Source organism: Macaca nemestrina, chromosome 13 (assembly GCF_043159975.1).
Source record: "Macaca nemestrina isolate mMacNem1 chromosome 13, mMacNem.hap1, whole genome shotgun sequence".
NCBI classification, from domain to species: Eukaryota; Metazoa; Chordata; class Mammalia; order Primates; family Cercopithecidae; genus Macaca; species Macaca nemestrina.
This window is the reverse complement of record NC_092137.1, coordinates 42452357-42467586: the sequence shown is the minus strand read 5'-3', so window position 1 is coordinate 42467586 and position 15230 is coordinate 42452357. Positions and strand designations below refer to the sequence as shown.

The window sequence follows — 15230 nt, the reverse complement described above, 5'->3', positions numbered from 1 at the left end:
AAGGCTCATGGTGGATGTTTAAATACTGATGCTTTGTGATATGCAGGGGAGAGGATGTGGGAACAACTGTTTGACCTTTAAGAGCGTACATCAGGCCTGGAGCGGTGGCTCACACCCGTAATCCAGCACTTTGAGAGGCTGAGGCAGGCGGATCACCTGAGGTTGGGAGTTCAAGACTAGCTTGGCCAATAAAGTGAAACCCTCTCTCTACTAAAAATACAAATAAAATTAGTCGGGCATGGTGGCGCACAGCCGTAATCCCAGCTAGCTACTTGGGAGGCTGAGGCAGGAGAATTACTTGAACCCAGGAGGCAGACGTTGCAATGAGCTAAAATTGTGTCATTGCACTCCAGCCTGGACAACAGAGCAAGACTCTGTCTCTAAATAAATAAATAAAAATAAAAGCATACATCAGCATCTAGTAATGAATGTGGTCCTGTTTGGATTGGCAAATTCTTTAAAAGTGGTCAGTTCAGGCCGGGCGCGGTGGCTCAAGCCTGTAATCCCAGCACTTTGGGAGGCTGAGACGGGCGGATCACGAGGTCAGGAGATCGAGACCATCCTGGCTAACACGGTGAAACCCCGTCTCTACTAAAAAAAGTACAAAAAACTAGCCGGGCGTGGTGGCGGCGCCTGTAGTCCCAGCTACTCGGGAGGCTGAGGCAGGAGAATGGCGTGAACCCGGGAGGCGGAGCTTGCAGTGAGCTGAGATCCGGCCATTGTACTCCAGCCTGGGCGACAGAGCGAGACTCCGTCTCAAAAAACAAAACAAAACAAAAAAAAAAGTGGTCAGTTCAGTAAGCCATGGTCTCCTGAGGATATCACCCATGAAGAGATAGTGGATAAAGAAATGAAACAGGCTGACCTTCCCAGGAGACAAACTTTTCTATTTGTTCTTCCTTTTCCTTTGTCTAGGAAATGTTTTATTTTTGAGATAGTGTCTCCTCTGTTGCCCAGGCTGGAGTGCAGTGGCACGATCTCTACTCACTGCAACCTCACCTCCTGGGTTCAAGCGATTTTCCCACCTCAGCCTCCCTAGTAACTGGGACTACAGGTGCACACCACACCTGGAATTTGTGTGTGTGTGTGTGTGTGTGTGTGTTTTTGGTAGAGACGAGGTTTCACCATGTTGCCCAGGCTGGTCTTGAACTCCTGGGCTCCAGTGATACCTGCCTCAGCCTCCCAAAGTGCTGGGATTACAGGTGTCAGCTACTGCGCCTAGCTGGAAATGTCTTCTTTACATCAAAGCTTTTAAGGCTATTATCAGGATCTATTAATGAAGGGAAGGTAGAGCAGAAATTCAAGTTTCTTTTGGAAAGGTGAACCAATCACCACAAAATGACTAACATTACATGAGTCCCTGTGAGGAGAGGAGCTGCCCCTTCACAAGGAGATGCACCTGTTTTTTGTTTGGGAAACATACCTACAGACCATTCTGTTTCTGTGGCTGCTGGAGACTCCGGTCGTGGGCATCTTTGACAAAGGGACTTTTCCAGCACGGTGGGCGGCAGTGCTGGTGATGCAGATGTGCAGCATTGCTGTGCTGTGGACTCACCTGCTCCCAGACTGAGGACCGAGACTGACACAGACTCTCTTCTGCTTCCCTTATCTCCTTTCCAAAGTCTATGAATCTACCCTGGTCCTTTCCTTCTGTGTCTAATGAATGTCTTTCTCCTACTGTGGTGGAGGAAGTACAGATTTTGAAGTTCTAGAACACAAAGTCTCAGCATGGCTATGATCTAAACGAACATGGGCTGGTTACTAAACCTCCCAAACTCATTTCCTCATCTATAGTCACCTCCCCTGTATCCCTGAGCACCTGGGTGTTGGGGGATGTTGGGTCCACAGTAGGTGTTCCTCCAGAAGCAGCTCTTCTTGGTCCATATCCTGCCCATCTGCTCTTCAGCCTTCTTGGTCCTAAAAACATGTACTTGTCCTTTGTCCTTTATTTCCAGCTTTAAGCTTCTAGAAGTTACACTGATACAATACCTCACTGTGCCCAAAATCTAATTCATCATTTCTCCATAGGTAAGTTTTGGATTTTCTTACTTTTAAAGAAAAATCACATTGTTGAGTGGGTTTGTTTTGGTGCCCACCAGCCATTCTGTCTCAGAATCAGTGAAAATGGAACTCCTACCCCAGGATAGCCTCTCGTGGGTTAGTATATGTAAGTGGCTGTGGATATTCAGTCAACCAGGGGCAAGTAAGGCAATAATGAAAACCTCATCATGTCTATGATTGTAAAACTGGGGAATGTTTGGAATACTACCAACCTATTCTTCATAAAGAAAAATTTGTAGTGGCCAATTTGTGACTGTGGTATACAGAAGATCTGCGTTACTAAGCAATATGGGAGAGATGGGAGAAAGCAGAGAATGCCACGGCCTACTGAGTTCAAGTACTTCACAAAGGCTAACACTGCAAGGCAGCCTCGTTGAACGGGTAACCAAGATCATCAGGATTATCCAATATTAAACATGAGAGAAAGTGTTGACATGAAATAAATGAAAACAAAGCTATCCCCATATTCAATAGGAACATAAATCAGAAGTAATTTCCTCTAACATTATGAGATGGGAGTTTACTACTACCAGAATGATTTCATCCACAGCAGCAGCAGTAGCCCACTGACAAATATTGTCTTCTGAATTGTCCTGCCTTCTGATAACTGGATAGTCATGGAAACTAGCAGTATAAATGAAGAAAGAGTTAAGACGCACTTAGAAAGAGGAAACATTTTGATTATTTTATTTTTTAATCTTCAAAATCTTCTGCCATGAGACAGGAATGCATGATAGCAATGGCTCAACTTCTTCACATGAAACACTTGGATTCATTTTCATTCACAAGTTTTTCTAAAAACATCTACAATTTCATAACCCCACCCACTTCCAACCATTATCACAGATTTAACTGACCATTAAACAGTAGTTGCCAGCATTAAATAGCTGGAACGCTTCCTGCGTATTAGTAGTGTCTTTTGAAACTACCACCGAAGAGTATCATGATTATAAATCTCATTGTACACGGCAACCCCAAAGGTGACTGATGTTCTCAAAGAAACTCCCTGCAGATCACTGAGAGCTGTATTCCCCAGGTACCTAAAGAAATGCTCTTTCTTCTCCAAGAACCGCCTGTTCATGTCAGTATATTTCTTGCAGGGAGTACAGCACATGCTGATCTGATGGTGTAACCATCACTGCTAATAGGCAGATATATATGCCTGATACTTACTGGCGTGCTCTGATAACTATGTACAGAACATACTGAAAAAAGATGGGTTGCTTGGAATCGCTCTTCTTTTGAAGAGAACTATTTTGAGGTTTTTTAACAGTTGTAAACAAAAGGAAAGATATACAGATACCTATACACATAGAGATCTACACTGAGTATTTTCAACGTGGTGCATATCTTCTTATCTAGAGATACACACAGTGTCTCCACTCGCCCCTTCACACACACCCACACCCTTCCATACAGCGTGTGAATATAAATGTAAATGTCCTTGGGAGTTCACTGGAGTTTTCATATTACCAAATGATGATGAAATACCTGATTTGTATTACTCCTGAGAAGATATTAGAAGGGAATGACAGTTCTGATGCACTTTGGAATGGCACAATCACGTAAACGCCTGCATACTTAAGACTTCTTAACTCATCCAAAGTTTCTAAACATGATTTGACCAAAAAAATAAAAAGTATCAAAACAATGCAGCAAGTTAAAAAATCAAAACACTTTTTTATAATCAAAGTATCAACAAATATATAGGAAATACATGTTTGTCAGCAATTACTCTTACAATAGGAAACATGTACTGAAAACCATAGCTAGCCAACAGAACTTAAAAAAAAAAAACCTTTCCAATGCATAATACATGCATTGCCCAAAATAGTAGGATAGCCACGTTAGACTTACAAGACTTATAGCAACTCCACCAGAAAAAAAATTGCTACACAGCAAATCTGTTAAGTATGCTGTTGGTAAAAAAAAAAAAAAAAAAAAAAAAAAAAAAACTGCTGACTGTTATCCACATTTCTGTAAAAAAAAAAGAATTTGCAATTTGCTGAATATCTTATCCCTCATATAATTTGTATAAAAATTACAACAAAACCAATAAATTTCAAGCACCAATAATCTAAACTTACTGTATTTATATTTCTCCTATTATTGAGGGAACAAAGTATGAAGGCTTAGCTGAAATTAGCCAGGTAATTATTACAGTTTAGTTTTAAAGGCATGTGGTTTTCCTTCCATTCACTTGAATCTCAAACATTTGAGAATGTTTAGGCTAGTAAAGGACTCCTTGGAGGAATCCATCATTTCTGAGTATTGAAGGTTTTAATATACATTGAAAGCTCTTTAACAAACCAATGCTCTCTTAGTTCTAGGATAAAACAGATTTGCACACAAGAAATTAAGGGACCGTTCCTCATTATGACTGAGGAAAGGCAGCACCTCTCTAGTAGACTAAGAGCATGTCTGGACATCCACTGGTAGTGTAAGAAAACGGCATTTTTTTAAGAAGGCAACACCATTGCACTTGGCAAAACTGAAGTTTTTCTTAATTAAAAAATTTCCATTACACATTTGGGGTGAGAGGGTATCTTAGTAAGAGTACTTTTTTTTCTGGTTTCTTTTTCAGGGGGAAAAAAGTAGTACAGTCTGAGCCAGTAGATGAGTAACAGTGTTTGTGATGCCTCTGGTTGTTCCTGAAGAAAACGTTCAGATAACAAGGGGGTTTGTTTTCAAAATCAATGCAACTGCTGTTTTTGTTTCCAGTATTTACATCACACCACTTACGTACACAGTAATTTGTGAGACATCATCATCGTTTCAGTCTTCTCCTAATATTAAGTTTGGTTAATTTTCAATAAACACCAAACTAAACCTTTAAGTTGGCTGCATTTGAGAGACTGAAAATAAGACTATATTGAAGAAAACAAATCACATGGAAACCAAAATCTCAATCAACAGTGATTCTCCATCACTGCCCATCCTGTTATCTGAACTTTATCACAAAATCACATGCAGCTGAAGGAAAAGAGTAGCACTGAAGCCAGGGTGTTAGGACGAGGGCAAAGGGTCTTGCTGGTCCTCTGGAAGGGTGGCTTCGCCCTGCTTGCTTATCTCATTGGATGGCTCTTCATAAAGAGGCTCACCAAGGTCTCCGCTGCCCCCTTCACTCTCCTCCTCGCTGTGGTCTTCGCTTGGCTCCACAGTTTGTTCTAGGCTGTTCTCCAGAAGTGTGGGAGAACTGCTTATTCTACTTTCCTCTTCAGCTGTCTCATTTAAGGACTGAGAAGGAGGCGGTGTGGGAGTATCAGATTGGATGACACTTTCAGTGGAAGAGACGGGGGCTTTGGTTAGAGTAGTATCCGCTACAGTCTCATTCTGAGGCAAAGATAACTTTTCCACAAGTTTCCACTGAATGATGCTCATGTCTTTTCCACCAGTTGATATCAGGTGACTGTCATTGTGTGTAAAACTGACGTTGGTGACATGGCTGCTGTGGGCACTGTACTTGTGGCTGGGAGCCTATATGAAATAAATCAGACAGACAGGAAAATTCAACTCGTTCTTGACAAGCCTGTTTCAGGAACGGAGGTGATACTTAAGGGGGGTAAACTCAGCTTGTGAAATGGGCAATCCAATTTAAAGCCAGAAGTCATCGAATCTCAGGAGTAAGACTAGCCGTTATTTCCTTTTATTACTACTTTACATAGGAGAAACAAAACAGAAGAATTTGACATCTCTGTATTTTCACACTATATGTTTAAAAAAAAATAGCTAAAAGCCTGTCTCTTCTAGATGTTGGTAGTATACTTGCCAGAGCTTAGTAATTATTCTTCTGAAATGGTTAGGGGAACACTTACTGTGTTGGCAGGATTACAGGAGATTTGGGAAACAGTTCCATTAGTTTTATAATGTTGAATATGTGTCCAACAAATAAAATATTTTAAAATATTTAGAGAGGTTTTAAATTGCCAACAAATCAAAAAGCAACCGGACGATAAATAAACACGAATAATCCATCATCAGTCGTCATTTCCACAGCTCGCCTCTCCTTAGCCTTAGGAAAGGGGAGAAGACAAGCACTGCCTGGCTGGATGCTCACCGATGGCCCTTATCTCCCTCTGTGTGCTGGAGTAGCATGGAGAGGAATCGGTAACCTACAAATATTTTCTTGCCATTGATGGAGAATCATCCCTGGACAGAAGGCCTTATAACATTAGTTTCTATTAAAGTGAGTTTACCTTTGCTTTGGAGCAGGGATACTGAAACAGATGGACTTTACAAAAGTCATCGGCAACAGCTATCACCTTTCTATTGTGGGATCGCACCAGGGCATTGATATCTGTCCCATCAGATCCTTCTGGCCAGACACCTTTGATATGGAAACACAGGGATGCAGAAAAATTAGCCGAAGAAGTATAACTGTGACGCTACATATGTTTATTTTTAGAATCTGTTTAGCTTTTATCTGTGTTCAAACTCTTAGCTGTTAACATTTCCTTTACAAATTTCTCAGTGGCTCACACTGTTCTTCATTCAAATGAAGTCCTGTCCAAAATCTAACTAATAAAAAATCAAAATAGCCCTAAAATGGAAAACTCAATGGTGCTCAATAGTAACCAGCAGGTGGTGCTAATAATTTATTTTACTTTCAGCTTGACTTACACCTCAGCAATAAGCTCTGCCTTTTAAAGCTTCTGGATGGAGGGAATCAGTTACTTGTATAGACAAGGTTCAAAAACAAAGCCATAACACCAAGTCTTCAAAGTGTAGTCTAGGTTTTCTTTCAGGGAGGCACCTCAAAGAAAACCTCAGAGAGATTATTTCTTATAGAAAGCATAAGCCATCCACTAGTTTAGCATGCTATCCCATAGAATTTTCCTGGAAAGATTATGTCCCAAAATAAGACACACCAAATTTAATTATTCTGAATCATTATGCAGCACTAATGATCACGTTGAACATAATTTTCACAGACCTCTATTAGGCTAGATTGAAAGTATGGAACATTTAAGGGTTGAGATGTTGGCCACTTGTGGTTGAATGCTACTCCAGAGAACAAATATGTTTTTGGTAAATTTGCTAAAAACAAGTCAAAATACTTTAAAATTGGTCTCTCTTAATAATTTAATAATGTCTTCATTAAATAACCACAGAAGCTATCAGCTGTGGGTCACTGCTTCATTTTCACCTACAATAATGAAATTGTTTATGGACAGAATTATTTTGTGTTTAATTTCTTCCTGGCCTATTAGGCTTCTCTGTCTTGACAGCACTTGTGTTTCGAACAATCACCTATAATGGATTTTTCTAATGCACATAGCATAAAGAAATGTTCAGATCTATGATCAGGCTGGAGAACTCAATTCTCAGAAGGCAGAGATATATTGTTAGAGAAAATATTAATTTTTGTGCATTGCTTTAGGTATTGGTGCCACATCCATATCCAGTGTTTTAATAACCTGAGCATAACACTTCTTTTTAATTCTTTGTAAATAACGCTTTATTATTTTAATTTTTCCATCTATCTTCTAACCCTTTCAGAAGGATACCTAAATACTGAGGAAGGCTTAGAAAACAGTCATAGAGGTCGGATTTCCAGAAATTTACAAAACGTCAGATTAGGAAGAAGTCCCACATAGTTATCTTTATATAATTCTACTAAAAATGCCTTTGTATTTCAACAAGTGGTGTAAGGCAACTAGACATCCACATGCAAAAGAATAATAATATACACTGACAAGGACATGGAGAAACTGGAACCCTCATACACTGCTGGTGGAAATGTAAATGTAGTCACTGTGGAAAACAGTCTGGCAGTTGCTCAAAAGAGTAAACATACAGTTACCATTTGACTCAGCAATTCTACTCCTAGGTAAATACCCAAGAAAAATGAAAACATGTCTACACAAAAACCTGCACATGACTGTTCATGGCAGTGGTATTCATAATAGCCAAAAAGTAGGAACAACCCAAGGTCCATCAACAGATGAATGAATTAACAAAATGTGGTCTATCCACAGAATGGGATATTACTGAGCCATAAAAAAGAGTAAAGTACTGATGCATGCTGTAACATGGATAAACCTTGAAAATGTTATGCTAAATCACAGAAGCTAGTCTCAGTGCATCACATATTGTATGATTCCCCTTATATAAACTATACAGAATAGGCAAATCAATAAAACAGATTAGTAGTTGCTGGGGGGTGGGGCAGAGGATAAGAGAGATGGGGTAACTGTTAATGGGTACAGGGTTTCTTTGTGGGATAATGAAAATGTTATAAAATTAGACCTTGATGGTCACACAACTAAGTATACAAAAACCACTGAATTTTACACTTTATTTATGAGATGGAGTCTCAATCTGTCGCCCTGGCTGGGGTGCAGTGGCACAGTCTCAGCTCACTGCAACCTCTGCCCCCCAGGTTCAAGCGATTCTCCTGCCTCAGTCTCCCATGTAGCTGGGATTACAGGTGCACGCCACCACGCCCAGCTAATTTTTGCATTTTTAGCAGAGACAGGGTTTCACCATGTTGACCAGGCTGGTTTCGAACTCCTGAACTCAGGTGATTTGCCCACCTTGGCCTCCCAAAGTGCTGGGATTACAGGTGTGAGCCACCACACCCAGCCTGAATTTTATACTCTAAATAGGTGAACTGTATGGTATGTATCTCAAGCTACTTAAAAATGCCTTTCCAAATTTAATAACTTCAATTTTCACTTAAAGAAAAACGGGAAGGTAATCTGTACTACTATGTGAATTCCTTGTCTTTCATATTGAGGACCAAAAGTGCTGGATTCTGCAAAATACAAATCCCATGTTTGTTCAATTCTAACACATTTTATTTCTCTGAGGCTGACATTAATAGTGATAAAGCTAAAGAACACACAGACTGTTTTTCATTTATAAATTTAAGCAAGTAAATATTATATATGAAAAACCCACAAGCCACTTCTTTACATCAGGTGTCATGCATGTCCTTACCAAAGACTTGAAATCCTAGCACACAGGTATATGTCGTCCAATCAATGTCCTTACAATCCGATCGATTCCTGATTAGTTTGCAGCCATTTGGAATGTCCCCTTTAAATTTAGAAACAGGAAGTATAATCATAGTGCTTGTGTACAAATGTATGTGAAAGTGCATCTTGATTCAAACTAGCCACGTTTACTTGTGTTTATAATCCATACACTGAAAAACATTAAGACACATTTAAAAAGGAAAAGAAAGTGTTCACTTTAACAGGGTTTATAAAACCACAAACTGTTTCCCATGGGAAGTTTTTTTTCTCTCTCTAAAAAGCATAAATGCCCATCCATTATATTCCTCCCTACCTCCAGGAGAAGTAGTAAATGAAAAACCATTCAGAGCAGCATCAATCTGACAGAGTAATTTCTTATTACTACATGTGCCTTCCGTTCTACACTATTACATTAATTCATTACTCTTGGAGAAGTGAACCACATTTGAGATTCTCATTACTTTAGCTCAGTGTAACATATGGTTTGTCAGGTTAAAGAGTCTGGCAAGCATTCTCCGCACAATTCCGATTCCATGCAGCCTGTTCATTAGCACCCCTGTCAGACACGTCTCAGCCCATATATATCTGATCATTCATACTTACAGTACAATATTTCATAGTCTCCCGAGTTAGACATTATATACTTGTTGTCTGGGGACCAGTCAAGGTGTGTGATGTAGCTGGAATGTCCCTAGAAAATAACAGATACACTGTTAGAAAGCATTTAGAGTTCTGAATGATAAACAGTTTAACAGCTAGCCAATACTGCTTTCTGAATACACATTTGTTGGAATTTCCAAAGGAGAGGAAGCAGTGTTACACCCTCCAGAACTGAGCAGGCTCACAGCAGATCCTTAGCACTGGATACTTGGGAGAAACTTTCTGGCCTATCTGGATACCAGAAACTAGTACCTACTACGTGTGTCAGACACTTCCAAGAAAGACAGTCTCTTAAACTTGTATCTTACAGGACACTACAACACGTATCATACCCTCTGGCCTTATTTCACGTCACTGGTGTCCTCATGAGAGTGACTCCATTTTTGAGAATGAAGTGTTGGTTGTAAGTTGTGCATAAGGAATACAGTCTACCTGGGCTACTTCTTAACTCTCCATGGTACAACTCAGAAGCTGAGGAATACAGCGCCCATATATGGTCTATGGAGGTATCCTAGAGAAACTATCTCCAAAGAATGTTTTGGGGGAAAATTCATTCAACGCTGTACTCCATCAGAACAGTAGGACTCAATATAATCATCTGATTCCTTAGAACATTCCTTAAGCAGGAAACAATGATCTTTTTCTGCTTAGGTTTTAACACTGTGGGAGTTAAAACAAAAAAACTACGAAACACTAATTTTTGTTGGCTTCCCATATAAGCACTTATGTATTTCCAATAAACTATTTCAGATAAATTACCAGATCTTATGGTTCACCAAAGCTGACAGAGACCTGAATTTACTTTTACCTCCTACAGTCTGGGGTGAAACACATTTAATTTCTACTGTGCTTTTTCAATTACTAACTTTATTTTTTTGAGACAGGGTCTCACTCTGTTGCCAAGGCTGGAGTATAATGGCGCTATCACGGCTCACTGCAGCCTTGACCTCCCTGGGCTCAAGTGATCCTTCCACTTCTCAGCCTCCTGGATTGCTGGGACTATAGGCACATGCCATCACTCCCGGCTAATTTTTGTATTTTCTGCAGAGACAGGGTTTCACCACATTGCTGAGGCTGGTCTCGAACTCCTGGGCTCAAGTGATCCTCCAGCCTCAGCCTCCCAAAGTGCTGGGACTACTGGCATTAGCCACTGTATCCATTCAATTACTAGCTTTCTGGTCACATGATTTTCTTCTTTTTATTTTGAGATAGAGTCTCACTCTGTCACCCAGTCTGGAGAGCAGTGGCGCAATCTCAGCTCACTGCAACCTCTACCTCCTGGGTTCAAACGATTCTCATGCCTCAGCCTCCTGAGTAGCTGGAATTACAGGTGTGCACCACCATCCCAGCTAATTTTTTCTATTTTTAGTAGAGACGGGGTTTCACTCTGTTGGCCAGGTTGGTCTCAAACTCCTGGCCTCAAGTGATCTGCCCACCTCAGCCTCCCAAAGTGCTGGGATTACAGGTGTGAGCCATGGCACCAAGCCTTATTTTATTTTTTTTCACCTATTCTTTTCTTCCTCTAAGATTTTTTCTTTTTTTCTTTTTTAATTGAGACAGGGTCTCACTCGTTCACTCAGGCTGGATGGAGTGCAGTGGCATAATCTTGGCTCACTGCAACCTCTGCCTCCTGGGTTCAAGTGATCCTCCCACCTCAGCCTCCCAAGTAGCTGGGACTATAGGCACGCACCACCACACCTGGCTAATTTTTGTATTTTTTTGGTATAGATGGGGTTTCAACACATTAGCCAGGCTGGTCTTGAATTCTTGACCTGAAGCTATCCACTTGCCCCAGCCTCCCAAAGTGCTGGGGTTATAGTGAACCCTGCACCCAGCCAAGATTTTATTTTTTAAGTTAACAAATTCAGTGTACCTTAGGGATAGTTTTTAATGATTTATATTAGAGCAATGACTCTTAATTCTTTTAGTATCCCTCTGAAGTCTACCAATGTGTCCCCAAACCTTTCTGGAACCATAATCTCCACCATAGTGCTGTATGGGAAATAAACATATTTAAACAAATTTAAATTATATGAATCTGAGAAGTGAAGCTTTCTGAAATCACTAGAAATTAAGCAGTATATTGGAAAACAGGTTGGGAATCACTTGCTAGGCATACAGGGGACCTACTAACTTAAGAAATCAGTTTTCATAGACAGCAAGATGCACATGGATGTTTGCTATTTTCTGAGTATGGCAGGGTTCATACATCCTTTTCACAGTGCACATGAGCCTGATGGCTGGCTCTGGCATCTGGGGAAGCCATGCTTCTAAAATTAAAACTTGCTACATGGATGAAGATTTAACAAGACTGGTCATGGCAAAGTACAGACCTCTGAGAATTTCACCCTAATGTAACAGTATTTAAAAATACTATCTGCATCTTTGTGCAAAGCTTTCAATACCATTAATTAGAAGAGCATCAAAAGCATTGTATATATACATGATATTCATGCAAAAAACATCTGTGTTGGACACAGATTATTTTCAGAAGGTAAATCAACATAAAAGTATTCTCAAAAGGAGTCTTGAGTAGGAGAAGTCCCCAAATTTAGAAAAGATCTTAGGAAAGTTATTAACTCATATTTAGAAAAGAGAGTATTTTCTGCCTGGCATCGATTCCAATAAATAAGCAAAGAAAAGATGAAATGCAGCTGCTGGGGTCTATGTTACCCTCCCCACAAATCACCTCAGTGTCCTTCCTCTACCCAACTCACAGGCTAATGCAAAGTATATGCACAGCTTAGAAAAACAGCCTCAAACTTTACTCCATGGGCACAAACACAAGAGCAAATTCTAGTATATCTCCTTGAAGACAAACAAGTAGTCTAAGCTGGCCCTTTCATTATTGTCATTAAGTAGCCATATGGCGTTACCACAAAAATAATCTCAAGTGACAAAGTGAAAGAATATGGCTATGAAGAAAAAATTCAGAAATACGTGAGTTAAATCTTTGTCAACTGCATGATGATTATCACCTGAATCAGTGGTTTGCAACTGGTTTAAGATTACCTGGGGAGTTAAAAAACAACCAACTAAGCAACCAAGGTCTCGATTTAGGACCTAGCTTTTGTCCATCTAGAGTTATGCTGTTCAGTCGAACTTTCCGCAGTGACAAAAAATATCTGTATCAGTGCAGTCCAATGCAGTAGCAACTAGTCCCCTGTGGTTTCTAAGTAATTGAACTGTTGCTGCACTCTCATTGCATTTAATGGTATGAACAGAAAGTTGTGGCTAGTAATTGCCATATTGGAAAATACAGGTAGAGAAGTCTATTCTCTCTCTACTAATTTGAAATACCCCTTTTATTACTTAGTAAACTTCCACAAAAACATATATCTGTTTCTGGATGCTTTTGTTTCATCAGTCTATCTGCTTATTCCCAACCATTGATAGTTCGGTGATACGTGGAAAATTTCACATGAACTAGAACTATTTTATTAATCCCATAAATATGGTGAAAATCTAAAGATCATATCAAATTTAGAGACTAGTTTGTAGAAAACATATCTTTATCAGGTTTTTTATTTAGAAACATGCTATGTCTAATTCTTTCAGCCCAATGAAGGCAGAAGTGGGCAACAAATTACAGGAAACATCCTTCTGTTAACTCTCTTAAATGCAGACAAATATCCATGTACATTCTTTTATTTTTAGTGGAAGAGAGGTGATACATAATGTTGTAGGGTGTTGAAGGGGACAGAATCATAGGAGTTAAGATTAAACATGAGATGTTCTTTTATTTCTGACTCATTCAGTTTTCAAAAAGTGTTATTCTAAAGGTTTCCTATGGAAATAGCTTTAAGAAACTGTCTTAAAACTAGTCAAAGAGTGACAAATATTACACCCCCATCAAAAGGAGATGTCTTTTTAGAGCACACAGGGAACGCTAATGTTCTGCTGTCAGGTATTACCAGTCCCAGTTTTCGAAGACAGATTAAAGCAGCTAATGACAGGAAACAACACATACATCGATGTAAACATTTGTTTTTAACAGAAGTAAAATTTCCCAATAATTTTACAACTTGTTTTACTTCACTACTTACAGTGCACCTTCCATATCTGCTATATTTTCTTCCATTTTCAGAGACTACATAGAGGTAAATAAAGTTGTCATGAGATCCTACAGCCAGGAAGGTACCATCTAGAATGAAATAGGCCAGTGTTGACTAGAGAAATACACTGATAAATTTATTTACTGTTATTTTACTGGATCTACCCTAAATGACAAATTTTACAAATGCTGTTAAATCTCATCAATTTAACTGTTATTTGGCAACTGATGAATGAATCCTATCCACTAAATACATTTGAAAAATAAATGGTCATCCAGTCTAATACACAATCCCTTCTTGGAGATGCTTACAGGCCTTGGACTCTAGGCCTCATCTTCTAGTTAAAAAACAGCTCGAGAGAGGTTATTCTGCCTTCTTGGGTGGAAGGGTACAGGGTTTACATGGCAGGCTGAGCAGACAGCTGCTTAGTTCAGCTAGCATATATGATCTGTCCAATTACAGAGCAGGTGCTCTTGGGAAGAGACCATGTTCCTTTCTTTTGTGGTGTCCTTCCCTGTACCCACCACAGCGCTAAGCACGTAACAAATGGTCAATAAAGTCCATGTCATCTCTGGAGTTCGAGAGCTATATTTGCAGTGGTTATTTGCTACTACAACACTAAAAAACCATAAAACATAACAAAACAAACCCCAGAAAAATGTTAAAATTTTTGTGCTTCAAGAGGACTCTTCTCAGGCTCATAAAGTACATACTTTTCCTTCCTTGTTCAATTTAAAGAATACTACTCTGTGATTCCTTTGAAACAACTGAGCAGGAATCAAAAAGATTCTCTAGATCCCGTGCTAATGCAACAACTATTGGCGTATATTTTCAAATAAAGAAAATGTCAGACTAACTCCAGGGAAGAATAGTGTGAATCAAAGCCACATTAATAACAGGAAAAGGTAATTGGGGTATTATCATAGAAACTTAATATTGTGAATAAAATACAAATAATTACTCTCAAGTAGGCTAAAGGAATATATCAAATTCTTACAGAGCATTTAATTAACAAACCGAGCATTTAATTAACAAACCTATCATTACTATGTAACCAAAACAATGCACTAGATTCTAAAGGACTTGAAGGGCCTATACAATTTGTGTATTTTAATTTCTCTGTAATTTCTTTGACATTCTCTTATAAATAAAGAAAAGGTTGCTAACCAGATGTGACATTTAGCCTAATACCTATTGAAAATTCTAAAGTATGCGTAGTTCCGGAGAAAGGGGATTTGACTGCACTTCATTCTGCTTTCAATTGCAAATGCAGCTGTAGTAGTCCATTTTAAATTTGATGATTCAGAATGTTGTTTAACTTTAGCAGATCTTTTGCAGTTTCTGGCAGCAGAATTTAATTTAATGTTGGGGGAAACAGATTTAATACTTAACAACTCTAACGAGAGAAAAAAGTAGTTAGCCTTATCAGAAGTAAAAGTATGCAACTGCAGTGAAGTGCTGTGAATGCCAGGCT

The 15230-nt window shown here is 39.3% G+C and overlaps 1 protein-coding gene across 4 annotated transcripts in view; it reads right to left on the bottom strand.

Moving 5' to 3' along the window:
• Positions 1–2720: 2720 nt before the first annotated feature.
• Positions 2721–15230, bottom strand: part of LOC105464913 (EMAP like 4) — a 161828-nt gene continuing 149318 nt past the window's right edge. For 3 of the 4 annotated variants that reach the window (XM_011713045.2, XM_011713046.2, XM_011713048.2), the window contains 5 exons: positions 13748–13845; positions 9645–9732; positions 9004–9102; positions 6258–6388; positions 2721–5538 (listed from right to left, as the gene is read on the bottom strand). In XM_011713045.2, the coding sequence (XP_011711347.1) occupies positions 5068–5538; positions 6258–6388; positions 9004–9102; positions 9645–9732; positions 13748–13845 (887 nt within the window). In that variant the 3' untranslated portion in view covers positions 2721–5067. The remainder of the gene's footprint in view (positions 5539–6257; positions 6389–9003; positions 9103–9644; positions 9733–13747; positions 13846–15230) is intronic. The other variant, XM_011713047.3, reaches the window with a different exon arrangement.